Source organism: Eublepharis macularius, chromosome 1 (assembly GCF_028583425.1).
Source record: "Eublepharis macularius isolate TG4126 chromosome 1, MPM_Emac_v1.0, whole genome shotgun sequence".
In the NCBI taxonomy this organism is placed as follows: Eukaryota; Metazoa; Chordata; class Lepidosauria; order Squamata; family Eublepharidae; genus Eublepharis; species Eublepharis macularius.
Genome location: NC_072790.1, coordinates 202,931,489 through 202,958,740, shown reverse-complemented (window position 1 = coordinate 202,958,740; position 27,252 = coordinate 202,931,489). Strand labels below are relative to the sequence as shown.

The window sequence follows — 27,252 nt, the reverse complement described above, 5'->3', positions numbered from 1 at the left end:
TTCTTGACTGATAAGCTTTATCAGCTTTTTAATACAGAAGTGAGCTGAAGCTTTCCAGAATGACAAAACAGGGACTTTTTCAGTGAATAGAGAAGAGTGAGATCATATGCTGTTGTTGGAATAAGGAACTCCTCTCCTGTCTACTCTGACTTAACAATGTATTCTGATTTCAGAGGCCAGGTTTCCATCCCTTACCATGTTGTCTTCAACTGGCACTCTTGGTTCCTTGTTTTTCTTGTGCTATTAAAAAGCATAAAACCCACCTTTCTTAAAGAGCTGCTTTTTGTTTTCTCTGCATCCTTTTTCTACAACATAGTTTCAGAAAGAGTGAGTGTTGGCATTTAGTTACCTTCCATGAATGGCCTTGGGTAACTTCTGTTCATGATTTGTGGTGGAGGATGGATAGTGGGAAGTGAGGAGAATAAACAGGGTTTTGATTGGCAAGTGATATCATCCTCTTTGTCATCAGAGTTGGAGGGATGAGAAGAGCTGGATTGCTCTGTGAGGTTCTGCTGAGTGGAAATTTTGGGAGCTCAAAGTCAGTGAATGACCCACAGGAACAGAAAGATGGTGCTTGTCATCCAAAAGCGTTTATATACTAGCTCTCTAATGTTATAACACACAGTACACAGCAGAATTGTCCTACAACGGGAGAGATTGTTTAGTTTGCACTCCTGTTTACTTCATTTATAGCCTACTTTTTTACTTAGGTGGATTACAAAATATAGAAAAACAGTTCAATCAGACAGCACTAGACATCCAGTAACAATGCAATAGGGCTAAAATTACAGAAATTAGAAAACAGTGCAAACAAATAAAAAATAAACTCTCCAAGGCCTGATGTACCATAAACAGTCTTATGCATGTATGCTTGAGAAAAAATTCCACTCAAATAAATGGGTAAATATGGATAAGCCTGGATCTTATGAATAATTTTTCCTAGAGCTCATCTTGCAGCTACACTGGGAATACTTGGGGACTCTAGTGAATGGAACAGTAAGTAAACCTGAGCCTGTGCATAATTGCAAAAACTGACATGGTTCAGTTTAAAGAATACCTTAAGTGTCGATCCCTTTTTATCACTCTGGCCCAGTAGGTCTATGCTTAGCTGTGAGTTCCCCTCTGTGCCTTTTGCAAGGTCCCTACTACAGGGCAACCCTTCCTTTAAAGCTGCAGTGCTTCAGCTGATTAAGGTGTAGATCCATAGCACCATATGTAAGCCCGTATGTAAGGTAGCTTCATATTTGTGTGTAAAGGGAGGGAGAAACCAGAATGCTTCCTCGAGTGTTTTTTTTCTGGAAAGGTGAGATACAAATATAATAAATTTTGTAAGTTTGACACCTACTAGAGTTTTGTGACAGAGCTATGGGCCCCGTAAGAAGCATTAAGGCACAGTATGACTACATTAGCACTTGACAGTCTAGTGTTGCTCCAGGCTACTATATTTATACTGTAATTGTGCAGAATGTCCTGGGAAACTATACTAAAAATGGACAGTACCAAGTATAGAAACAGAATTTCTTCTTCAGCTCAAAAGGCTTGGAGAAGGTGACAATAATGGAAATATATGTAATTTCAGTTATAAGATACAACATGCTTAAAACCCCCAGTTTGACTTGCAGTTCAGCATTTGAGCAGCTTTTTTTGTCCCAATAAATGGAGCAGTCTCCATTTGAATTAGCCCATTTGGATTACCAGCCCAGGGCCCCCTTCATCTTCCAACACAATCCTCCAGCCTGGAGTTTGCTTGTCACTCCCTCCTTATTGATAGTACCCTGCTATGCATTAATATATTTCAACTCATTCAACATTTCCCTTGGGTCTTTATTACCCCAGATTTGAGGCCTGTCAGGGAGCTGGCTGGTTGAGGAACAGTTGTAAAAGAATTTTAATCAGGAAGTTATTCTAAGCCTAGGGAACTAATGCCCGAATCAGAGCCCTGTATGTTGGCTGCCTGCCCCAGAGAATATTGAGAGAACAATAAAGTGCCAGCAATTGGGCACAATTCCAAGGGGAAGCTATTGCTAAACAAGAACTTGCTCCAGGAATGGAGCAGGGCAGGGGGGGGGTGTACAGGATGAAATGCTGGAGCTTGACTTGCAGTTGCTAGTCTTGTTTGAGGCCATAAATACTTGAACTGAGAAACTCAATTTTAAGGTCTCTTTCCCAAGGATTTTAGACCCTATTAATAATTATTCTCCTCTTCTACAATTAAACATTTTGTACAATCTCTTTGTGCAATACAATTTGCAAGCATGGGATGTTCATGCCTTTGCCCACATTCATTTGCAAGTGGGTTTTGTGTGTATCTGTATCACTCTGAAGCCCTAGAGTCCAAAAAATCAGCCAGATTTGAGCCTAGTGGTACCTTTCAGACAAACAAGATTTTCAGGGTATGAGCCGTGAAGAGTCAAGCTCATACTCTGAAAATCTTGTTAGTTTCAAAGGTGCTGCTAGACTCAAATCCGGCTGTTCTACTGCAGACCAACACGTCTACCCACCTAAATAAATCAACAGTGGCACTGGCAGCTCCTGGGTCTGAACCAAATATGCACTCATGATCCTTTTTTGTATGCTAAAACAAGGATAATCACCCATTCATGTTGCATATTTCACCTTTTAAAAAAAAAAGCCTAAACCCTAATGTGAGCACAGGTCCCATTCTGCAATCACTGTGCTCTTGGTATGTGAGCCTGTAACAAACAATTATGCTGACCATTCTGTGTAAATATAAGGGCCAAAATTGCATAACCCTCTGTTATCTTTGCAGCTCTGCCTTTTTAATTGCAAATAAATTTTCCCAATAGCAGTATGTTGCTTTTCTGAATTCTTTGCCTTTTATGTACTTGGGATTACTTGGTATGGCTGTGTTTGGGCGGACAGGGGTATAGCTTGCCCAGTGGGTCCTCCACAGGTAAAAATAGAGACCTTTTCTGTGTCAGTTCCAAGCTGATAGGGATCTCCATTGGGAAATGTTTTGATCTGACCCCACTCTTCAGCTCTCTAGAGAATCATTTCCAGGTCTCTCCCTGTGGTGGCATGGTAGCCTGGATGTGCTTTCACTAGTCTTTCATGCTTCAGTGAGACTGCTTTCTTCCTTGCCTAAGAGCATAAACATTGATGTAAACACACCTTCTATCCCTCCCCCACCCCCACCTATACATTTCCACTAACCTCAGTGCATGCCCCAATGATACTAATCCTAGTACTAATCAAAACGTGCAGAAAATACCTGTGCAGGTGTCTGGAGTCAGAAACAAGATAGATGAAAGTAAACAAACTGAAGATCAATCAGGAAAAAAATAGAGAAGCTATTGATAGGGTGGTTACCAAACAAGGGAGACGGATTTCTGCCTGTGCTGACAATGTTGCACTCCTGAAGAATTAAATATGAAACTTGGGGATGCTTTCAGAACCACCTTTATCTTATCTCTAACAGCTTTGTGGTGAACCAATTGTACCCCTTCTTGGAAAGGAATGACCTTGCCAAAGCTATCCATGCTCTGGTCATGTCAAGGTTACAGTAATCTAATGTATTCTTATGGGGTTGCCTTTTGAAGATGACTGGGACATTTCTGCTGATTCAAAATACTGTGGTGAGCTTCTTAATAGGGATATGTTACAATGGCTATATGTTGTGTCAAAATAGCAGAGAGTCCAGTAGCACCTTTAAGACTAACCAACTATACTGTAGCATATGCTACAGTAAAATTGGTTAAAGGTGCTACTAGACTCTTTACTATTTTGCTACTACAGACTAACATGGCTAACTCCTCTGGATCTATATTTTGTGTGTTTCAGAAGATATGCATTGGCTTCTTTTTTAGTACAATTTAAAATGTTGGTTTTATCTTATGAAACCTTGAACAGCTTGGGAGCAGGGTATCAGAAAGACTGCCTCTTCCCATGTGGCCCTGCAAATGACAGAGATATTTAAGAGGTCTCTGTTTTGGTCTCCTTTTCATTAAAGATGAGATGTGTGGCTACTACAGATGGGAGTTGTTGTTGATGTTGTGGCCTGATTCTGGAATTCCTAGCCCAGAACAACCTCCCTAATACTTTGGTTGCTAACATTCAAACACCAGGCAAAGGACATTCAATTTTCCCATGTTGTTTCCTGTTTTCCTAGTTTCATTCTGCTTTAGCCTTCTATGACTAGTTGTCTTGTTTTCATTGAAAGCTAGTGTTCTTCTTATTTCGGTAAATTTAGTGCTGTTACTGGTTTTATTTTGGAACCTGTATATTGATTACTCCATAAACTGTAATTGAGCATATTTTGGAAAACTGAAATAGAAATATTTTAAGAAATGTGTATTTATAGAATGGGCTCGTGTGGCTGTAAGGCAATAAATCTACATCCTTATTATGTGCTAGTGTCCAGGCAGAGAGGCACATTCTAACTGCAGCCTTCAATGTGCTGATGCTTTGGTTGTTCTTACAGATCTTCTCTCTCTCCTCTCCTTTTCCAGAGCAAGCACAGAGACAACACCCCTTATGCAGAGTATGGTGGCTGGTACAAAGCCTGTAAAGTTAGCAGGTAAGATCTAGAATTTCCCAAGGGGCTCCAGTCCTTTTATAACTTCTGTAACCCGCTAGCCGCAAAACAAATTCTGGATACGATGCTGAACAGTGGAGATGAAAAGGGAAGATAAAAGGCTCAACAGAGGCAAGAGAGTTGAAGAGCAGATTAAAACAGTGTACCAAAAGGCTCAATCTGATTCTTGCTTCTGCTACCACCACTGCTGCTCCATGGCACATGTTGAGCTAGGGTCAAATGCTAGGGAACAAGGCCATCACAACACAGGGCGGCAAGTACCCCTTCCTTATGTAACATCTTATGTAATTCCAGGTTCATTCTGAATGGCAAGAGTAGCTGGGCTAAGTTGCCTTGGTGCAACTGGAGGAAAATGCTGTAGACAGAGTGATCAAATATTCAGGTTATTGCAAAAGTAGGCAAGGACTACTAGGATATAGTAGCTTCAGTTCTGTATTTTCTTCTTGTATTTCTTAGCCCCACTGTGAACACCACTCTGAGGAACCTGGGTGCATTATACAGGCGTCAGGGCAAACTGGAAGCTGCAGAAACTTTAGAGGAATGTGCTGTACGGTCACGGAGACAAGTAAGTCCCACACTAAACAGGGACATCTGTTGGTGGAATGGAACTCTGGGGGAGGAGGATGCAAAAAGTTTGTGTGTTCCTGCTCACATTTATTTATTGGAGTTATTCAAATTTTATTAGATTTTTATAAGGAGGAAGGAGCTTGAGGAATGCTGTGATTTTTTTCTATTGCCATTTATTTTTGAGTGCTCTTGACTTCTGTTCTGCTTTGGTGCTTCTTCCCTTTGATGCCAAGAGGTGAGCAGGACTGAGCATGTTCCTCAGGTGCGTCACATACATGCAGAATTCACCATTTTAAAAATATTGGGTTTCACTTCTTTTAAAGATTTTTTTTTAAATCCCTTATGACTATGAGGTGGTCTGGGCAATGTCTGGTGAGATACCTAAAGCCCATGGAAGGAAGAAATGGAAGCTTTATTGCCCTAGATAGATCAAGGGCCTGTTAATCCCATCCTGTTAATCTAGTCCTTCCGTATAAATGATAAAAGCAAATTAGATGTGCAGATTTGGGTTTGTTTGATCAGTATAATTTATGCAGGGTACAGAATATAGTTTTTTCCTGGTGTATTATTTCTGGGTTGGCTTGATACCATTTTCTTTGGACAGAGTATATACGTATCCTGTGGTTGTTGGCCTTAAAACAGTTTGCCTTACATTCCAGTTCTAGATAACTTTGACAGGAACTGCGCTTTCCTAACTGAAGTTGAGCCTTGACTGTTTCCTCTTCTTCTTCTGATCCCTTGCAGGGAATTGACCCCATTAACCAGACCAAGGTGGTAGAGATTCTGAAAGAGGGCGACGGCTCTGAGAGGAGGAGGAGCCGAGACAGTCTGGGAGGCAACGTCAAATATGAGAATGCCACAGATGGTAGCGAGGAAGTGAGTATGGGCGTGGAATGGAATGGGGTAAGTACAAGTCCACCATCAAGAGCCGCCTAATCCAGGCAAGAGAGGCAAAGGGCAGTAGTTTCTTTTGACTTCCTTTTTGAACACTGCCCCTGCCAACTCGGGGAACTGATGGCCTGTCTTGGCATACCCACCTTCATTCATCCTCTGCATGCTCCCTGACCACCCTCTTATTGCCAGCTAGACAGATCAAGGAAGGAGGAGCTCTTCAATTCTCCCCATTAGAACAGCCAAGCTCTTGCCTTTGGAAAAGAAAGTACAACTTTGACTAATCCTAGCCATCTTGGTCTTCTCTACTAATATCCCCACAAAGCTTCTGCCCCTTATCTATTGCAGGGGAAGGCAGATAATGCTGCTTCCTTTGCAGGAGGAGAGAGCCTTGCTGTAACAAGAAGCACCTGAAGTGCTTTGGTGCTGTCAATGGGCATAGGAAAACGACAGCTATTTGAAAGGCTGTGTGTGTGTTGGTGTGTGTGTGTGGTGCCTTGAAGGATGCGTCTGGAGGCGGTGGAGTGTGTGTGCAAAGACTGTGTATATTTCTCTGGATGGCAAGAGCATATGCATACAACTTTTTTTGTATTTGTGGGCTGGTAAAGCAGTTTATGGATTAGAAATCGTCTTCTTACACTCTTGCCTCATACAGAGAGTGGGAGCTTTGAGCTGGGTGGGCTTAAGAAATTTCTCTCTCGTCAGGCACAAGTTTCAAGAGATCTCAGTCCTTGGAAAAGTAATTGACTCACTTCTTTCAGCCACAGTGCAGCCAGGTAATGAGTGAGTGGTGTGGTACATGACTCTGAGACAGGATGTTGAATTGGTCTTTCTGATATCTTGGAGGTGGATTCTGAGGTTTTCTGTCTCCTTTGCTCCATCATTGCAAGAATTGTCTCTTCCTCTCAACCCCCCATCTTCAGCCCCCTAGTTCAAAGAGGTGGTGCATGTAATCTTGGCTTGGGGAAGGAGTTTAAGAGGGCAATAAATGAGGCAGACATAAACATAAGTTGGTTTCTTTGGGATCCTTCAAAGGATGTAGATAGCAAGGAATCAGTCCTAGAGTGGGACAGGGGGAGAAATACTGGCCACTTGTGCCTATGACTCAGTTGCATTAACATGCATTTGCTCCATCCCTCATTAATTCTTCACACTCAACTCTGCTGTTCGCTTGCCTGCATGTGCTTCCTCCATTCCTCTCATTTATCCTGAGCAACTTGCCATGACAGCCAATCAGCACCACCAGAGGCCTTGCAATCTTGATTGTGGATTGTACCTAACAGGCAGCAAGTGAAATAACATCCAAGGGAGAATATACTCCCTGGAGGCCTACATAATAGAGGCATATTTCCTAAAGTCTGTGTGTCCTCAAAGAACGATGCTTCCCTCTCCAAATGAATACAAGCATTAATATATTGACTTTAGTCACACTGAGCTGTGGTACAATTCCAGCTTTGCAATTTGCATTACATGCATCCAGCCTAGCAAGTTGGATGCTGGATCAACCCCTGCCACCTTTAAAAAAAATTAAACTATGTGTGAATTCATTCTTCACATTAAAAACCATCCATTAATATTTTAGAACATTTGCAGAATTGCTGAAGGGTTTATAGGTGAAGAAGTGTCATAGGGCAGTACCTAATAAACTAACAGCAGCAGCAATAAAACGTTCACAACTATTTTTCCAAAGCACAAAATTCCATATTATGTGGAGGTGCTAATCTTAAATGATGTTATAGTTAATTTGTGTTATGTGGAGGGACGAATCTCAGATCACAACCTCTCCCTCTTCTTTATAAATGTTAAATATGTCTTAAACTAGCAAGTGTGTAGTATACAGGGTGTTACCATAGTGAGCCTAGCTATTCATTTTGAGCTGTTCAGCTTTACTGTCCACCTCTGACTTTATATTGCTGTCAGCAGAACATGTTCTCCACAGTTTAGGGCGGGCTTTGACCTAGTGTAGGGGCCAGCATTTCTGGAAACGATTGCCTGTGAGGCTACTTCTGTACAGTGTGTCTGCAGTACAATTCCTGTGTGCTCAGGAATCCTTCTACTACACTCTTGTGCCACAAGTCTTTCCTTTTTTGATTGCATGTATTCAAGGCTGTGGAACAGCTGGTTGAGCATTAAAAGATTCCACAGTCTTGTATCTGCTAGACCTTCCTGCTAAATGGAAGCTGGTATCCATGTTGGATGCGTCTGGCTTTGTGCCAAGGAAAGATATAGTATCCTTTCATGGCAAGCTCTAGAAGACTGGAAAGGAACCACTGCAGAAGAGAGCTGAAGCTTGTAGCTGTCTTCAAACTCCCCTAAGGTTTGTAAAATACTGCCTGAAATAAAAGCCAACCAATAAGATGACATTGGACTGCCCAGTGAGCTGGCTGCTTTTCAGCTTCTGTAGTCCAGTGGTTTACAAAGTATGACATTTGATCTTTTCAAAAGATCAGCAAGGACAGTATAGTAGCATTCCCATTGCTTCTAGCTGCCTTCTGAAGCTCACGCTGAATGATGATGAGGCCTGACAGGTAACTGAATGTGAACCTAAAACACTTTACAGAATCCCCTGCAACAAATATGTAGAAATCTGTTGGTAGGTGAATCAATATAGAAAGGATTCCTTGAAACTGGGAAGATAGAACTATGCTCATATTAGACACCTTACAGGGCTGCAACCTCCTTCCATCTTCATCCCATATCTGCTCCATCACCAGCACTTTCTCCCCAAAGTTATGTTGAAGACTTAAGTGCATTGCTCCAAGCAGCAATTCAGCTTGGCCATTCCTTATGCTTTGAATTTGATGTAAAGCTCAGCAGCTCATTTTCCCCTTCCTTCTTTGAAACTCCTAAAAAGTTATACACTTCAGAAAGCTTTCAAGACATCATCCCAGCTTTTGTTTCCCTTGCAGCTGTGAATTTGACTGGAGTGCTTGGTTGGGGGGTGGGCGGGGGGGGGGGGGAAGCATGAAACAGATATCCCTGCTTGATTTTTTTTTTTGTAATAACCCAAGAAGCCCTGAAGAAGAGACTGTAACTCAGAAGTGGAGAGTATGCTTATACTGGGCTAAATGACTGTTTTCTTAAGGTAGCTTCATATTTCAGTGAGGTACTTCTGTTTACTACTGCAGTCATGCAGCTTAGTGCAGCATACAAGGTCTTACTGCATTGATTGAGCTTTGGCCTGGAAGGAAGTAGTTAGCCCTTCTCTCCCATTTGCTGCTTTCTAACATTATCTGTTTAGGCAGCATTGACCCAGTTTGAGTTTTCCTGGAAGAGTAATGTTCTAAGAGTTTGATTCATTCCAAATAGTGGAAGAGTCTAGACTGTTTCTCTAATTATGTCCTCTGTACTCTCCTATGTAAAATTCACTCTGCAAGTAGAACACTTGACAGAGCAAAAATCACATTGGGCTAGAATTTTTCTCTCTGGTGTGGTAGGGGGTTTGTTAGTCTTTTTCCTCGCAGGAGCACAGAGAAGTATTCAGAAATGGCATTTCCTCCCACTTGCAGTCTGAAGCAGTACAATTCACCATCTAGCAGGTTTCCACTACTTCATCCTGCTACCTGTGCTGCAATTTTAACCCACCTGTGGTGGAGCATGTTTTTTAAAATAGACCTATGGAAATGAAGAGTCTTTTTGTTTATTTCAAATTAACGTTTTAACCACTAAATCACAGGGCTGTATTGAAATGGCTGTTCTCTTCCACAGCTAATCTTTTACATGTGAACAGCCCTCTGACTAAAAATAAGTCAGAAGTTTGTTTATTCCAGGTATAACGTGAAAACCATATTCCCAGCCGATAATCACTTAATGTTTTCTTTTAAGACTTTTGTATAAAATCATTCTTGAAATGATCAAATATGAAAGAATCACAGAGATACATTATACACTTCCCTTATATCAAAGAGAAGAGAAACAAGTAAAGATATGTCATCATCCCTTATCCTATCTATCTTAAATCTAAAAGATAAAATACAATTTTAAGAATCTCACTGAAGCACATTCAGAAAGATCAGATAGTCTCACACAACCCAAGTCTGAGTGATCCAGGGGTGTTTTGGGATGTGGCTATGTAATATAGACTCAATTACATGAAACCCGCATGACCATGCCAAAACCTTCCAATTCATCACTTCTGACGGTATGAGATGAGCCATTATCTGAGCCTAAAAGAGATTTTCCATAAAATAAATGTAACAAACTGTGTGCTTTTTAGACCGGGGTTGTTAAGAAATTTATCTGGGCATCTCACCAACTATTAAAAATTATTTCTTTCCAGGGATGGAAGAGTGAGAACATTTGCTAAAAACATACATATTTTGCAAATATACAAACTAAAGCCTAGGCCTGCTTTTTGTTCAGTCAAAACCTGTTACAGGCAAGGGTCTTTGACAGCCTGCTGCAAACCTAAAAGCCATTCTGCATATTTCTTAGAATGAGATGATCAAATTCTAGATCATACTACTACTAGCTTACTTGAAGCACCCCAGGCTCTAATGACCATCACAAGTCTCCTAGTGGTCCAGCATTACTAAGCAAAGCCATTACCTTGAATGTTTCTAAGCACCCTTTATCCAGCCCCATGTTCCTCTCATTACCTTTTTTTAAAAAAAGACTCTATCCCTTGTTAAAAGACAATTGTGTGTATGCGTCCCCAACCCTATGCAGTTTATCCTCCATGCCTGCACTGTTGCTTGAACTTCCCTTTCTCCTTGCCCTTCATCAGGATTATCATGCATCCTCATTATGGCTTTGTAAATTGTGTCTTTCTCCTCTGTGCACTAGGCTTAAATGCCTCCTGAGACTCCTCTTCCCCCTTCCCCCTCCACCGCAATCACCTGGATGCTTATGCTGTACCTTCCGACTCTTTCCTCCAATCCACCCCCCTCCTTCCGTTGTTCCTGCTGTCCTCGGCAAAGGACTCAACGCCAGTCCCCCCAATCTTCCATCTCAGTGAGCATCGAGAAGCAGAGCAGAGGAGTGTCCTGCAGAGGTGTGTCCAGCTTGCAGCACACGGCTCCACTATTGTATCAACCAGCAAGATAACAAGAAGAATCTCCATGGAGCTGCCTCCCCCCACCCCTGTCAGGGCCAGACTTCAGCAAGACTCCTCTTGGCCTCCTTCTGGTTTCTTACATGGGGCAACTTAAGAACACATTCAGTGTTTTCCAATTGCCTTCTAATATTATGGAGTTTGCTGTCTCTGTTTGAGTTCTCCATCCCCTTCTTGGCCTTCCGCCATTCTTTCATTCTTTCCCCTGCTGGTAGAGCAGAGGGTAGGGAGTTAGTAGACACTGAGATGTATGTGTGTCCTCTGAACTGCCTCAGATTGTGGAGAACGAGGTAGAAGGGTTGGGTGAGCTGTGCTCTGTTTTATCTTTCTCACTATCTGTTCAAATGTTGTATTTCTTATGTCCATGGCTGCTACTTGAGGCTGTCTTACTCCCTTTCATAGTGGTGGGGTGAGGCCTGTACCGATGAAGAGGGAAGCAGCTCTGTTCCTTTTGGTAGCTGGAATCTATTCTGTTACCCCAGGATGAACACAATGGGGAATATCAGAACAATAAAGAGACTGAGGGATGTGTTGAGCCAAAAGATGAAGAGTCAGCAGACATGAACTGTTGTCTCCTGGCTGAGACCTTTACTTTTGTTGAGCTGACTATGATCCACCTCTGAGACAGAATGGGAGAGGTGGGAGTAGGCTATAGTTGCAAGGGCCATCTTGAGGTAAGTTTTTTGTATAATATATCCTGTTCTGTCCTTGCTGATGAGGCTTTGCTCTGGACCAGCTCTTCCTATAGCACTTCAGAGTACTGGCATTTCAGAAGAAAATATCTCTCTGACTATGAACAGGAAATGTTTCCTTGTACAGTTCCTTTCTTCACAAGAGGGGGAGTAATTGGAGGCAAAAATGGCTTGACTGCCATCAGTTTGTCTGCTGCTTCTCTCCCATATGTAAGGAGGAAGCAGCTGCATCTTTACATCTTTTAATTTATTGTCATGAATGTATGTTTTTTTTAATCATGCTGTTACTCAACAGTAGAGATTGCAAGGACCTGGCTGAATGCCATAAAACTAACACAGAGAACATTGGTGTGTGTTTACCAGTTAAGGTAGCAAATGCAGCTACTGCTTATTTAGAAGCATGGCAAGTGAGTCAGAACTGTATGTCCTACACAAATAGGATGAAAACTAAGATTGTTGTGTGCAAGAGAGTGCAGGACACAGACCAGAAGTGAGAGAAGGTCCCAATATCAATTGCTGGGCCTCTCAGAGAGGGGAGGCTATGGCTCAGTAGAAGAGCATCTGCTTTGCATGCAGAACATCCCGGGCACAGCCCCCTCCGTATTAACAGTGAATGGGGTTAGATAGCTGGCGATGTGAAAGACCTTCCACCGGAGATTCTGGAGAGCTGCTGCCGGAGTTGACAGTAGTGACCTTGATACAGCAACAGCCTGACTCGGTATAAGGCAGCTTCATGTGAGTTTGTGTGGGTAAAAAAATTATTTAGGATGTGCAAGTTTATAGTGGGATAGAAGTGTTATGAGGGACAGTAGGAGTCATGTCAGTGAATGCATGAGGGCTTGGATTTGTAGTGAAGCTGAGAGTGGGGCCTTGAGGAAAGAGGAAGAGTGAGTGTTCCCTCAAGAAGTTAGGGCACAGGGTGGGGCTTACAGGGTGTGGTGGAAATATTTCTGTGGGGTAGGGATTTAAAGTTAGAACATGACTGCATACACTAGGCTAGAAGCTGTTAGGTGGGAGGCAAAATATCAAGATGCCAATTAGAAGAGAGTTGTTGGGTTTGTGTTTGTGCAACAGAATAGTAAAATCAAGTTGGAGAAGCCTAAGGATGTGTTGGTAAAAGTCTGCTAGTATGTAGGTCTAGTGGTGCCTGGAGAAAACTGGATGTTGGGATTTTTGGGGCTGTGAATCTGGTTTTTAAAGTGGAACAGTTCATTTTTTTGCTTGCCCTAGTACCTAGTGGCCAATATAAGGCTCCTTACATTTCTGAGGGGTGATCTGGTGCTTCCCCTCCCCCCTTCTCCTGGGCTAGCAGGAAACTTCCCTCCACCACTTATACCATGCACAGTTTTTTGGTGTCTGTGTTGGAGTTCTGTGGCTTGGGGTGGGGTGGGGGGAGACATGGTATGTTTATCTCTTAAAGTTAGGGGTAGGTGTTAGGTAGGATGTGTGTACCTTTTCGCTTAAGGCGTCCATTAACTACTGGAAGCCAGAACTGAGTAACAAGAGTGTACTATTATCACCCTCTGCTGTTCCTTCAGTGCTGGAAATAAGGTACCAGGATGGGCCGTTGGTCTGATCCAGAAGGGATGTTCACAAGTAGAAGTGTGAGGTGGGATAGTTTGAAGACTCTGGACCTAAATACCGGTTTTGGTTCCTTTTCAGGGACCTGCTGTAGCTGTAGTGGAGCTTTTTGCTTCACCTGCATGCTTTAGCAAATGGCTTGTTTGTGCATGCCTGGGGCTGGGAGGCAGGTAGGAGGATGTAATATGGGATGTCATTGGTAAGAACCTGGTAGTTTGCTCTCTCTGGTGGGTTTTGTCCTACATAAATGGTGAAGTAGTGCCAATCCCAGGATGCTATGAAGAAGCCTCTGGAGTTTGTCCTGGAAAGTTGCTCTCGCTGCCTCCCTCAGAACACTTCCTCAGCTGTCTGCCCAGCTCTGCATTCTGCCTTGCACTGGGCTATCCACAGGCATTTTAATAGCACTGGGGCAGGGGAAAATTTGAAAGTATGATGTATTCTCTGCCTTTGATACATACTTGGTGCTTTCTTTTATGTTGTGAACTAATTTACCTCCAATTAAAGGCAGAAGACCCTGAATTGCTGCTTCCTTGTGCCTCTTTTTCTCTGTCTCCAAAGATGAGCCTTTGGATTAGGGTTGCCAATAGGCCTTAAGGAAAATTACCTGTCCCTTTAATAGAGCCAGTGTGGTACAATGGTTAGAATGCTGGACTAGGATTTGAGAGACCTAGATTTGAAAATGAAGAAGGGAGGACTGTTGGGAGAAAAACAGGATATAAATCAAATAAATAAATAGAGATGCTTAATGTGTGGAAAAGAGTGGCTGAAGCTTTTCATAGCATCGATGTAAACAACATCCCATTAAGCCTCTATTAAAGGGATGGGACATTTTTCTCTAAGACAGTTGATAACAATACCTTGGATCCCCATCACTGCACACAGTGTGGTTTTTTTTTTCTGAACAGAAAGGTAGACTTATAAATGGCCTGCATGTAAAGAATGAATGAACCGCCTCTGTGTGGCTGTGATGCAGAGAGTGAGTGAGAAAGTACATGGGAGAGCCTGGCTGTAGAAAGAAGTTGTCATTCACTGTGGCACATACACTATGATCATCAAATTGAAGAGGAAAACAGAAGCAGCAAGAAGCCCTGCTTCTCAAAAGGATTGCCTATGGAGTAGATCTGACAAACTACCCCTCTCAGGAAAACTTTTGCTTTGAACAGTACTTGATTAAAAATATGAATATTTGGCTGGGTTGGTGGTATGAATTGAAGTCTTGTTTCCTAATCCACTGTGTTATATTGCCTTTCTCCATGTTTGCCATGTTAGGCCTTGATGTATAGAATCCTACTCCACTAGAGGGACCACACACTGCAGGAGTATAAAAATAATGTTTACCTCTCCTCCTATTTGCTACTTGCCACAGAATGAAAACAACAGAGTAAATCAAAATAATACTGATCAGCTTTCTCCCAGAGCCAAACTGATGCTTCCTGCCAAGGAAAGCAAGAATATGCCTGTGAGACACTTGAGAATTTCTTAATAAGTTCATACAGGAATTGCCAGACTGGATCATATTATCAACAGACAGCTATTTCCTTATTGCTCCTAAGAGTCAGAACATGCAAAGCTGCAAAGGGCTAATTTTGGTGGGAAAATATAACAGGAAACATTTTCCCAGAATAGCAGTGCAGTAGCAATGCACCTGCTAAGTTTCCCTCTGTCAAACAACTGTTAAAGATATGCATACAAGCTTTTAACTTACTGCAAAGTTAGGGAAAAATTGAAGCATGTTCAGAGAGCGTACATGGTTACCTCTAGCTTATTTACTGCATTTAGATCTGGCCTCTTGGTTAGCCAGTGCCCTTTAAGGATGTTTTGTACATCCTGAAAAATGGCACTTTATAAAACACTGAGCCTCCCACTCTAACTAAAGTTGATTTAGATATATATGATTTTAATTATTTTGTAGATGCAGAGAAGTTAGCCATGTTAGTCTGTGGTAGCAAAATCAAAAAGAGTCCAGTAGCACCTTTAAGACTAACCAATTTTATTTTAGCATAAGCTTTCGAGAATCAAGTTCTCTTCTTCTGAAGAAGAGAACTTGATTCTCGAAAGCTTATGCTAAAATAAAATTGGTTAGTCTTAAAGGTGCTACTGGACTCTTTTTAATTATTTTGTAGCCTCAGTTTATTAGAGCAGGAGTCAGGTTGGCAGGAAACCAAGCTAATTTGCAACTGTAGCTAGTTTAGATGCTGCAGGAGACAGAATTGAAATGATGTTCTAGTAGCTCTAGAGGTGTGTGTGCATAAACCAGTTGGAACTGTCCAAAGCAGTAAGTATGACTTCTTTCAGGATATAAAGTTGGAGAGGATCAGTTGCATTTATACAGTAATGATGACAACTTTGTCACATAATTGCAGTGGTCTGGGGAAAAAACCTGTATTTTTCCAAGGGGCACATAGCTGGAGGATAACCAGTCATTCCACAGCCTGCCCTGACAAGGGAACACAGAGATAGAGAGGCACTGTCTGGAGAGTGTGTGTGCGTTCAGATTTCTTTCTTGAAAGAGGAGGTAATTATCACCCCCGGATGAAATGATTCAGTCAATAAGAGTGTGATCTTATGCAACATTACTCCAGTCTAAGAGTGGAGTAGTTCTGCATGGTATCGTACTGTAAAGCACCGGTCCTCGCCTCCTGCATCTAACCAGCTAGGTTGATATACAACTGAATTACAGGTGGGACCTTTGCACACCAAGCACACATACCCAGACCTACATCAGCAAGAGAAAGATTGAAACCAATCCAAATAAAAAATCAAAGAGGACTGAAAACGGCTTCATATGATACAAAATCCCAATAACCCAAAATGGAAACTGTTCCAGAGAATGTACACACTTCAATTATCTAATATATGCAGACTTTTTTCCCCCGTTCACTGCTTGGCTTTGTGATTCACAATTTGCTATCTGAAAGTAAAAAAATAAAAAGATAAAGATTAATTTGCTGTGCTTGATGTTGTCACACAGCCATATGAAATTAAGAGGTTACCATGGGAAGGGCTATAATCAATAAAGTCATTACAAGAACCAACATCGAAGACTGAAGAATGGTTCCCTAGAGAATTCTGGAATCCAACTGGCTTTCTCACTTCCTTAGAATAAGCAAATTGATTTTCTGACCTGACTAGAATGGGTATCAGAAACTAATGATACCTTAAGAATGTAATACTCCACACATAACAGTGCAATTTCCACAACTTCTCAATCCACACCAGATCAAAACAAACAATGAAATCCAAGTCATATCATATTCTGCACGGAAGGAAGGGGAAGGGGGAAGAATTAGGTAGTTGCAAAATACCAGTGCTTGATATAGAGTCCAAATGTCCTCTATATCAGCCTTGGCATATATTTTGATGTCTCCAAGAACCACAAGGGTAGTTAGGTGGGTAGCCATGATGGTCTGCAGTAGAACAGCAGGATTTTAGGCCAGTGGCACCTTAGAGACCAACAAGATTTTCAGAGAGTAAGCTTTCAAGAGTCAGAGCATATCTGAAGGAAAACCCTGCTGTTCCCAGAACCACAGAAATTTTGAAAGGAGGGAAGGGAGCCTCCAAAAAACCATCAAAAGTCAACTCAGCTAGGATTCTGAAGTACTGCGGAGTAGTTTGTACATTATTAGAACCTCCCATCTATCATTAGGCCTCCATACAATAAAAAACCACTCTGCGTTGGATAACTGCACTGGATACATCTAATAGGCACTAGAGAATCCCTATACATCACTTCCATGACACATGCACCAGACTATGTGCAGACTACATTTTCTTACAAAGGCCTAATTCTTAATGTTACATTAGAAAAAGTACAAATAGATGAGAGTTTCAAATACACCAGCTTATGTAACCTATGGTCTGGCCATACCATATTGTTATTTCCCATGTTACTGCCAAACCTCCTTCGAGTTGCTGGTGCAGGAGGTAGAATCACATACGCTGGCTGAATCACATAATGTGCTGCCACCTGCAATTGTAGAGCCTTGACCATGTAGACCATTTTTGCAACTACGATTATTGAATTGATAGTTGTGTTATTTTCCTCATGATATCAATATTAAACTACAGCTAGCCTGCACTCACATATGGAATCAAGTATGATAGGTCAACTTTCCATCCTGAATGCAGCTTTTAGTTTGGGAGGACCTGTTTAGAGCCTAGATAAAGCTGTTGATTGGGATAACCAGAGTCAGGGCCAAGTGTGGAGCAGGGACGGCTATCTTCTCCATTTGGAAAGGGAGAATTTTGAATAGGGCTGTGAGCTTGAGAAAGGACTGCACCTTTTCCTGACAGTCCAGTTTGATATCTGTTATGAAAATGAAAGCTGTCACAATACAAGCCAAAATGAAGCAGTAATTTATGCCAAACTATATACAACATAGAGGTCATTTTCCACCATATACCCTTAAAAGGTAAAACATGTATTTACATGTAGTTGCTTGGTTTGTATAAGGCATAGGAAAGACAGACCCTGAGACTAAGTGATAACAAGAACCAGATAAACAAAATGTTTATTAAAGAATCAAGAATGAAAACAGTAAGGTGTAAGAAATGTCCACTTCAGATCATCCATTTAAAGAATTAATTCTTTAATAAACATTTCTTCCTTCAAACAGCTGTTCATCTGCTATTTCAAACTGAAGCTATCTTTTCACCCACAATGGCTGTCTCAGAGTAGGCCGAGGCTGGCCTTCAATTTTCTTTGCGTATTTCTAAGGCTCTCATCTGATTGGTTCTAAGGCCCTTCAGTGGTTAAACAGTCTACTGACCAACCATTCACCTGCTCAAAATACCATTTCAAATCCTTCTGTCCCATATAAAATGAGATGTACTCTGCAAAAAAAAACAATTGCCCGTTGGTTACTGTATCAACTTCTCAGAATGGCAAGCTGCCCAGAGGCCTACATACTTTGTTGCTTCTCTGCGAGGGAAATAAATTGCCTCACACTTTACTCATGAGTGTACAATGACTTAATCTTAAACATCTTTTGTATACAGAACTATTACTTACAGACTACACAATACACAAATAAAATTTCCATGCAGAATTTTCCGTGTTTCTCCAAAGAAATGCTTATTCTTTGGCTCCTAACTTTCAGGACAGTTCTGTATTTCTTTAGAAGGACACATGACTTGAAGTGTTGGAGAGACTTTCACTGCTGGTTTGGTGGACACCAAAATATGTTCAACCAACCATTAGGTGCAGGCAAATAAAAAAGGACAAGAGCATGTGAAATTCAAGGACATTATAAGGGATAGTTAAGATTGAAGAAATAACATTTAAGAATTATGTTCAAATCAGAGACTATTAAGAAGTTTGAGGACTCCTTAAAATAACTTTCCAAAGTTATCCAAGGAGCAACAAAAGTCCATGGGAAAAGCATAGACTTGTATTTTTGACTCATGTGAATCCATCAGTAGGTTTCAAAACATGCAAAAAGATTGCCCTGATCCAGGCCCATAACTTGGGCACATGAAAAAATATCCCTACCAAATGTATGGTTGACATTGTTCAGCTGTGATGGTGCTGATCATGTATAGGGGAGAGGAAGATGGTTAAAAACAGTTTTGTTCCTCCTGCCCAACCTGCTCAAGAACTTCCCAGAAGTGTCTGGATGGTCTCTGTTGAAAACAGGATGCTGAACTGTATGGACTCTTGATCTGATCCAATAGGACTCTCCTTATTTATTTGCCTTTGTTCTTACCTTACAATCAGTTAGTACACAATAGTAACTTAAAAGCATCCCATGCAGCAGCTCTTAACTACATGGAAAGCTGAATGTAGCCTAGCTTCCAATCATGCATTGAGCTGAGCTTCACCATTTTCCAAAAACTATCCTGGAACTCTGTGGGTTTTTAAAATGGTTGTTTGACCTCACAGTTGGAGGCCAGAGATGTTCAGCTCTCCACTAAATATGAGCAGCTATATGAGATATATTTAATGGGACAGATGTTGTCATTGCTTATCCTAAGCAACACACAGTTCAGGAATTTCTAGCATTGATGTGATAATAATGCTCATCAATAAATCTGCCTGTTTGCAAAAGGTAAGTTGAGAATAATGATGGGCACAATTTCTTCATCAAAGCAAATGTTAATGCTGTAACTTCAGTAAATCTCACACAAATGCATACTGCTTCTACTTTATGCCAGGTCCTTCTCTGCAAGCCATATCCAGTTTCTGAGGAATGCATTTTATTCATTTAGTTTATTTAAGCATACCTTAAGGACTGCCTTCTCTCATATGAATCCACCTGTCCACTGGCCATTTTTAGGGGCCTCCAGCTTTGAGTGCTCCTGCCATCTGAAGCTAGCTGGGTGGCAACCTGAGAAAAGGCCTAAGCTATCATGGCACCAAAAGTTCAGAACTCTCTCCTCAGGGAGATTTGTCTATATCAATGTTTTCTGCCAGCAAGAAGATTTTTTTGTTTGGTTTGGTATACCCCCAGTAACTATTACAGGTCACTGTAGCAATTTTGTTTAAACTGCCTTGGAACTTTATTACAGCTCCTCCTTATGTTACCTTAACCTTTTACCTCAGGAGGGCCCTGGGTGAATCAACATTACTTTTATTTCAACTCACACAGAGCCTCAGGTGTTCTTCAGGCATTTACCCAGATTTTTGCCTTGAGAACATCTTCCCTTTTGGCTTTGAATCCCAGTGCTAACACCACCTGTGGCATTTTGCTCAGTTTGTGTGTGTGACCTATATATTGCTGCTTCCCAAAACGTTTTAACTGCCACCAAAGGCTTTTGCCTTAGATCTCTTTAACTGGTATTTTAGGAAGGCTTTGTTATAGATAGTAGTATTACAGGTCAGTGCGTGGGGGTGGCTGTGAGGTAGAAAAGGGATTTCCCCCCCCCCACACTCAACCAGAAATTTATAAGTAAATTCACATGATGTTTGCAGAGTATTGATGTGTATTGGTTTCAGAATTGGTCCATATGCTTGGTGGTTTTAAAATAGTTATATATTCTTGAAGGCATATTCATAGACTCAGTTACAAAGACTAATTTTCCATATAGATCTTCACTAACAGAATAAACACTCCTCTCATCCACACAGCCATAGATTCACTCAGGCTTTTCCACACAGCTTGCCTGACCTAGATAGAATAACCTCCCTCTGAGATACACTCAGACTGACACAAGTTCAGTCCACCCCCTAGAGTACAGCTACCATCCAATCACAGCACACTTCATCTACCTATCCAGCCTCACTCCTCACATCAGAGGCCTGCACTGAAACTCACAGTAAACATACATTTACCCCCCATTAATATACAGAAGTAAATCACACAAACTTATTTACATGCAAAACATTACAGCCCCCCTGCCTGGTTATAATGTTGAATCATTTTATATATAATTTATTTTAAATCTTTTTTAGTGTTGAAATGTTTTCATGTTTTGATGTTCACTGTTTGGGGTCCCTATTTAGATGTAAAGATGGCATAGAAATGTTTTAAATAAATACATTTATAGCCTGCCTTTCTCATTAGGATTCAAAGTGGATTACAGAGTACAAAAAATATGTACTTATACAGTATAGGACATCCAGTGAACAATGTAACAGAACTAGGAATACAGAATTGAATGACAGTTTGAACAGCAAATTGCCCATTCTGGCATAGCGTGAGCAGTGCAGAATGTGGGACAACAAACATACAAGACAGTACAGTACCTACACTCTACTCCCGTATGAAGGTGCCCTTCTGGACTATTCTATCCCACCACAGTTCTAATTCATGTTGGTGAAGCCAGATGCCTGTGGGAGAAAGAATGATAACAGATAGGAATTAAATAGTTTGCTAAAATGGTGTGAATGTGGGCCAGTTCAGACATCCCATAGAATCAAGAGGTACTACTTCAGTTTGCAGGTGGAAAAATAATATTTTTAAATACTCTTCCCTCAAGGGGCAGGGGAAGCTTCCCACTCACAGAAAAATAAAATGTAGGGGAAAAGTTGGCCTAAACCTTCATGGGAGCATTCAGATGAGCAGCCTCCAGCTTGCATCTGGAGGTGGGTACAATAGACAAAAAGCTTTATCAATTGATTCAAGAATGTATTGTTGAGAGAGTAAGACCAAAAGAGGGAGGAGATATGGATATGGTTACATCAGTGGAATTTCCAATTTGCTTGTTTGGTGGAAAGCTACTGGCCCATGTAATATTGCTCCAAGACACCTCCCAATAGATTTACTACCCCAACAGATTGTTATTGGAATTCTGAGGCAATGATTTTTTTTCTGTTCTGTGGAATAGTAAACATTCAGTTCACGATCTCTTGCTATTTGTTGTCTTCCTTTTCAGGATGGTACTGGTGCCCTCCGCCGCAGTGGTTCACTAGGAAAGATTCGAGATGTGATAAGGAGAAGTAGTGAATTACTGGTCAAGAAACTGCAAGGAAATGGCCCTCTGGAGCCAAGGAACACAAAGTACGAAACTCTTCCTGGGATTTGCATACCCTCGTGCCTGTTTGTTACTTAGTTGCCAACTCTCAGATTAGTAAACCTCCCCATGCTGTTCTCAAAGACTGCAGAACACATTAATCTCTCAGTCTATTTGTCTCATTATGGTCTCTAATGTTATTTTGTGGGCAGTATATGCTAGAAGAAGGGTGGCAAGAATATCTTCAGCTGTGCCCCTTTCCTACATCCAGTGTGCTTCCCACGCTAAGGAAAAGGGCAGACATAGGACTTAGTGTTATGGAAACAACTATATTATCATTATTATTTTCTTTTATTAGCATGAAACGAGCAGCTTCATTGAACTACCTGAATAAATCCAGTGAGGATTCCTTCCAGGTGAGAACACCACTTGCTTTTTGGCATCAAGTACACATTCCTTTCTCTCACAATGTACATTGGCAAAGAATAATAAAAGGAATAAGCCAAAAGCTGCTTAGATCAGCTTAGGCTAAAAGAAAAGCCCATTTCTTATCAGAACTATACTAGATTCCTATGGGGTATCATCAAGAATACAGAATAGCAACTGAGATGTACAGAATTAAGTGTTGGAGGAAAGAATCAGCTCAGAAAGTTTGAAATTCCTCCACAAAATTTGGTTTGGTGATTTTTAGACACACAACTGTGCAGAGCATGTGATGTGCAACCCACTTTGCTAGTGGGAGCTTAGTAGTGAGAAAAGTTGTTCATTGTTGTGTCTTCTGTGCACACACACATGAGAACTGCGCATGCGCAGGCCAGCTGCAGATGTTCTAAAGCTCCTAAAGGCACAAGATGCTTGCCTAGCCTTTTCGGATGCCTTTCCCCTCAGGTAAAAGGTAAAGGTAGTCCCCTGTGCAAGCACCGAGTCATTACTGACCCATGGGGGGGATGTCACATCATGACGTTTTATTGGCAGACTTTTGTTACGGGGTGGTTTGCCATTGCCTTCCCCAGTCATTTACACTTTACCCCCAGGAAACTGGATACTCATTTTACAGACCTCTGAAGGATGGAAGGCTGAGTCCACCTTGAGCCGGCTACCTGAACCTGGCTTCCGCCAGGATCAAACTCAGGTCACGGGCAGAGCTTGGGCTGCTGTACTGCAGTTTACCAATCTGCACCACGGGGCTCCTTCTCACGGGGCTTCCCCTCAGAGCAGCTATAAAAGGTGGGGCAAGCAGCTCCCTCCCTCAGTTCTTTAGCTGCCACTGAAAAAGGATGTGTTCTTCGCTCCGCTCCTTGACTCCAACAATAGATGCAAATTCGGGCCTTTGGCTCCATGGCTTCAAAGGCACTATTCAAAAAGTATTCATGATGTGGAACCAAGATGGCCCAACCTGATAGGCAAGACAAATGCCTGCTTTTTCTAGGTGGGGGCCATGACACCCTCCAGTGTGCAGTCTACAAACAATTTACGCCCAAAGCATACCATGAAAAGGCATCAAGATTTAAAATGGCTCTGTGGAAGTCAGCCTTGAAGGGCTCTACCAACCCTGATCAAAAAGCTGCAGATATTGGACTCCTGCACCCAGAACAGACCTCCTTGGTTCCTCCGGCATGTTTGGGGCCTATTGCTGCTCAGAATTAGTTGGTTCCAGCCACACTTTCGACGGTTCCACCTCCATGCCAGTCAGAGCCACCTACAAAAAAAGCTAAGCTCAAATCGAAGCATGCTGATAATGTGTCAACTTCAAAGTTGCATACGAGGAAAAAGTTCCTCCTCTTCAGCTCTGACCACACTGGTTGCATCAAGTCCACCAAGGATTCCAAGAACTCCATCTCCATCCCCTAGATAGTGCTCTGTTTCGGTTATGTCCCTTTCTGACGGTGAGATTCTTGAAGTTATGGAACCATCAACAGCAAGCTCTCCACTACTGCCATTGCCAATACGGCCTGTGGAAGTGAAAAGGGTTCCTCAAATCCATCCGAGAATGACAGTAGATTGGAACTGTCTCCTTACTATAGATGCCATCAGTCCCAGTATTTTCTGTATGGCTCCCCATACCATTACTATACTTATGGGTTTGAAGCTTTTCTGGGCATGTACCCACCCCCTCATTACTTCTTCCATGATGAAGAACCCTATCTTTCCATTTGTGGAAAACCAAAACGAAAATCAAAACCTGCATCAGTTACAGCCATGGTTCCAGAAGACAACTGTGCCCCAGAACCAACGCTGAACCATATGGTGCACTCTGATGACAATTCTGATATTGGATCTTCTCTTGCATCAGAACCTTCTCCACTGGAGTTTCTTATGAAGATGTTTGCTGTATCCCCAAGTGAGGATCTCCACTTATGTACCGAGCAGTTAGTCCAGATGGTGAGATCCCTGGACATTGAGATGACCTGCTCTGCTTCAACCTCTTTGGATCCGATCTTCAAGATTCTTCATTCAGAAGTGGTCATAATGGTGGCTTTTCCAATCATGTAAGGCATGTTAGATGTGACAAAAGACATAGGATCCAGGCCAGCCTCAACTCTGGTGACATCTAAGAAGCTGGACAATATGTATAAAATGAAACAGGTTTTCTATTTACTCACCTTCCTGCCAATTCTATTGTTACTGAGACCCTCCAGGGCAAGGACCTCCAGAAAAGCACAGGCCACTTGGTTCTGATCGATAAGGAGGGCAGGAAATTAGAGATAGTGGGCAGAAAGGTTTATACTTCCACAGCCTTAACCTAGAATAGGTAATTATGAGGCTATTATGGCCCATTATCAACTTTTCTTACGGAGAAAAGATAAGCCCACACTTGAGCTTCATACCTGATGAGGAACAAAGACTTCCAAAATTTTGCAGAGACGCTCTAAGGTTCTCCAAAAAACAAACATACATATTGGAGGTTGGTCTTTGAGAGCTATGGCCTCCACAACTGTGATACGTAAGAACCACAGCTTTAGCCCCTCACCACAGAATGAGGGTGGAAGACCTTCCCTTTGAGAGGTCAGATCTATTTTTGTCCACAACAGACAATGCACTAAAAAAGATTTAAGATAAGTTGACAGCAAGGTCTTTGGATATTACACAGCTCTACTTGAATCCTTTTAGGCAGAATTGGTTTGTCAGTGTTCCACCCACACTGTCAGAACCCATAAAATTCTCAGTTCTGAGGATGATCCACAGGTCCCTGAAATGGTGGAACGACACACAGAACATCTTAGCGAGAACCCCATTCGGTTCTTCCCTGGTACAAATCTCAATCAACACAGATGCCTCTCTGTCAGGATAGGGGCTTGTTCTGGAACCACTCAGGGCCAAACTACACGAGATGCCCAACATGTGTCGGGTTCTCACAAGTTTACCTGGGTAGTGTAGTTGGCAGCAGGATGGGATGGAAAGAGTCAGCAAGGGGAGCCCTAAGCTGCCAAGCAGCTAGCAGCAGTAGTCTGTGAGAAGGGATGGTGAAGTCTAGAGGCAGTGAGAGCCTCAGCAGGCACACATCCCTTCTTCTTTCCCCACCGTGTTCTCTTTATTATTAATTTTCTTCTACACCGGCGGCTTAGAGAACTGAGGGAGGGAACACCAAGAGGAAAAGAGCGCAAAAAGGCTAGGTGAGCGTCTCATGCCTTTAGGAACTTTAACATGTCCGTGGCTTGCCTGTGCATGCACAGTTCCCATGTGCACCTGCACAGAATGAACAACAGTTACAGGTAAGTGCAACCCTGTTTTACCCTGAACATGGAAATGGATGTTGTGACCTGGCTGTATTCAGGTGGGTGCTGATACCACATTATGTAGATTTTTTGTCTGTGTGAGATAAGGAGAGTGCATGTATCTGTAGTATTTGTAGCATGGAGATGGAATGACTTTGTGAGTCTGTATACACAAGATACAATTTTGCAATTCCCCCTTGACCTGAGAAATTCCCCATGGTAAAATCAAGATCTAGGCAATAGCTCCCTCCCCAAACTTCTGAATCATCATTGTGGGACATCTTATTTATCCCACATTTTCTTGGAGTGTTTTTCTGGGATGATTCATGTTCACAAGAAAGGGATTTATTTTTCAGGATACTCAAGGTCTTCGAGCTGAGAGCAGAGGCTTCAGTGCAAGCAGTGTGGATCTTTCCTCTCACAGCTCCTTGGTTACCACCAACTGAACTTACCACTACAGCCATCTCTGCACCCCATCTCAGATGCTGACTGCTTCATAATACTGCTACTACATCTCAATCTGATAACCATTTTGGATATTTTACCTTAAATATCCCCACGTTAGAACTTTGCTGTCTCTTATATTGATATCACTACTGGTAGAACAGTATAGTGAAAGTGGGGGAAACTAATCAATACAGGACCACAGCCAGACTAGATAAAGGAGCCAGACTAGATATAGCAGCTGTGATGAATGCACTTATCACCATGTTTGCAAGTTGTATGTTACCGATTGGACAGAATGAGCTCCAGTTCTTACCTGAAGCACCAGCTCTCTAAGCTGAGGTACAGTCTTATCTGTTTCCTAACATAGACCCTTTCCACAGTATGGCACTGTTGATTGGAGTTTCCCTCTCAATATGCTCTCAGGCTGGCCTACTCACTCCTTCAGTGCCTGCACCCAAACCTGTGTATTTTGTAGTCACATCTTTTTCGCACTGTATCACCCCATCTTCTTGTAGCCTTCTCTGGTGGTGTCCTTCCCAAAAGAATATCCTTGCTTCTTGGAAATGCACTTCTGAAGCAAACAGAGAGGCGCAGGAGAATGCTGACTACTTAAAACAGTTACATGGAGTTTACATTGTCTAAAACAACTCCAGGCAAGAGGATACCGGCATTGACTCTATGGTGTTGTAGTATGCATACACTCCACCTACAAGTCTTGTTCTTATGGGCCTCATTGCCTGTGTCTGCCTTAGCATGAACAACTATAGCGTAGAGCAACAGAGACAACTGCAGGAAGACCTGCCATTAGCCATGTGATAGCCACAATTCACTTCTGATTGTTGTTGTTTTAATTTAATAAATAAAAATACCACAAAAATTACTTGGCTAGGAACCTCCAGAACATATTTCTTTGCTATTAATATAACATGTACTTACCTCATAATAGTGAAACAAATGCAGCAACAAAACAAAGGAAGAAAGGAACAATTATCTCAGTACTGAGATAAACAAAATCAACTACACAAAAGATGGAGTAGATGGTCACATCTTTTTTACTGTAAAGAAAATATTCCATCCCTGTATCAAGATAAAGGAAGGCCCAATACTACAGAGGCAAGTCTGATTGATCTAATTAAGTATATTCAGCATTCCCGTTGAATGGGAAGATACCAGGTGATCTATCACCTGCATTTTAAAGGTTGATACATTGGATGGGCTGGAAAGGGAGCCTGATAAATTACCAAATAGATATTTTAGATATTTTAAAAGGCTTCATGATATGTAGAAATTCATCTGCTGAAGCCATTCCAACTACCATATCTCTATGAAAGGACTGTACCCGTTGAATTACATGTCACG

General features: G+C 41.9%; 1 protein-coding gene across 7 annotated transcripts in view; it reads left to right on the top strand.

The window, feature by feature from the left end:
• KLC4 (kinesin light chain 4) overlaps positions 1–26,773 on the top strand; it is a 53,637-nt gene extending 26,864 nt beyond the window's left edge. For 5 of the 7 annotated variants that reach the window (XM_054984277.1, XM_054984262.1, XM_054984280.1 and 2 more), the window contains 6 exons: positions 4,470–4,537; positions 5,012–5,120; positions 5,867–6,025; positions 21,653–21,777; positions 22,089–22,146; positions 25,803–26,773. In XM_054984277.1, the coding sequence (XP_054840252.1) occupies positions 4,470–4,537; positions 5,012–5,120; positions 5,867–6,025; positions 21,653–21,777; positions 22,089–22,146; positions 25,803–25,892 (609 nt within the window). In that variant the 3' untranslated portion in view covers positions 25,893–26,773. Of the gene's footprint in view, positions 1–4,469; positions 4,538–5,011; positions 5,121–5,866; positions 6,026–10,798; positions 13,859–21,652; positions 21,778–22,088; positions 22,147–25,802 lie in introns of those variants that run through there. The other 2 variants (XM_054984282.1, XM_054984283.1) reach the window with 2 other exon arrangements.
• The last annotated feature ends 479 nt before the right edge of the window (positions 26,774–27,252 follow it).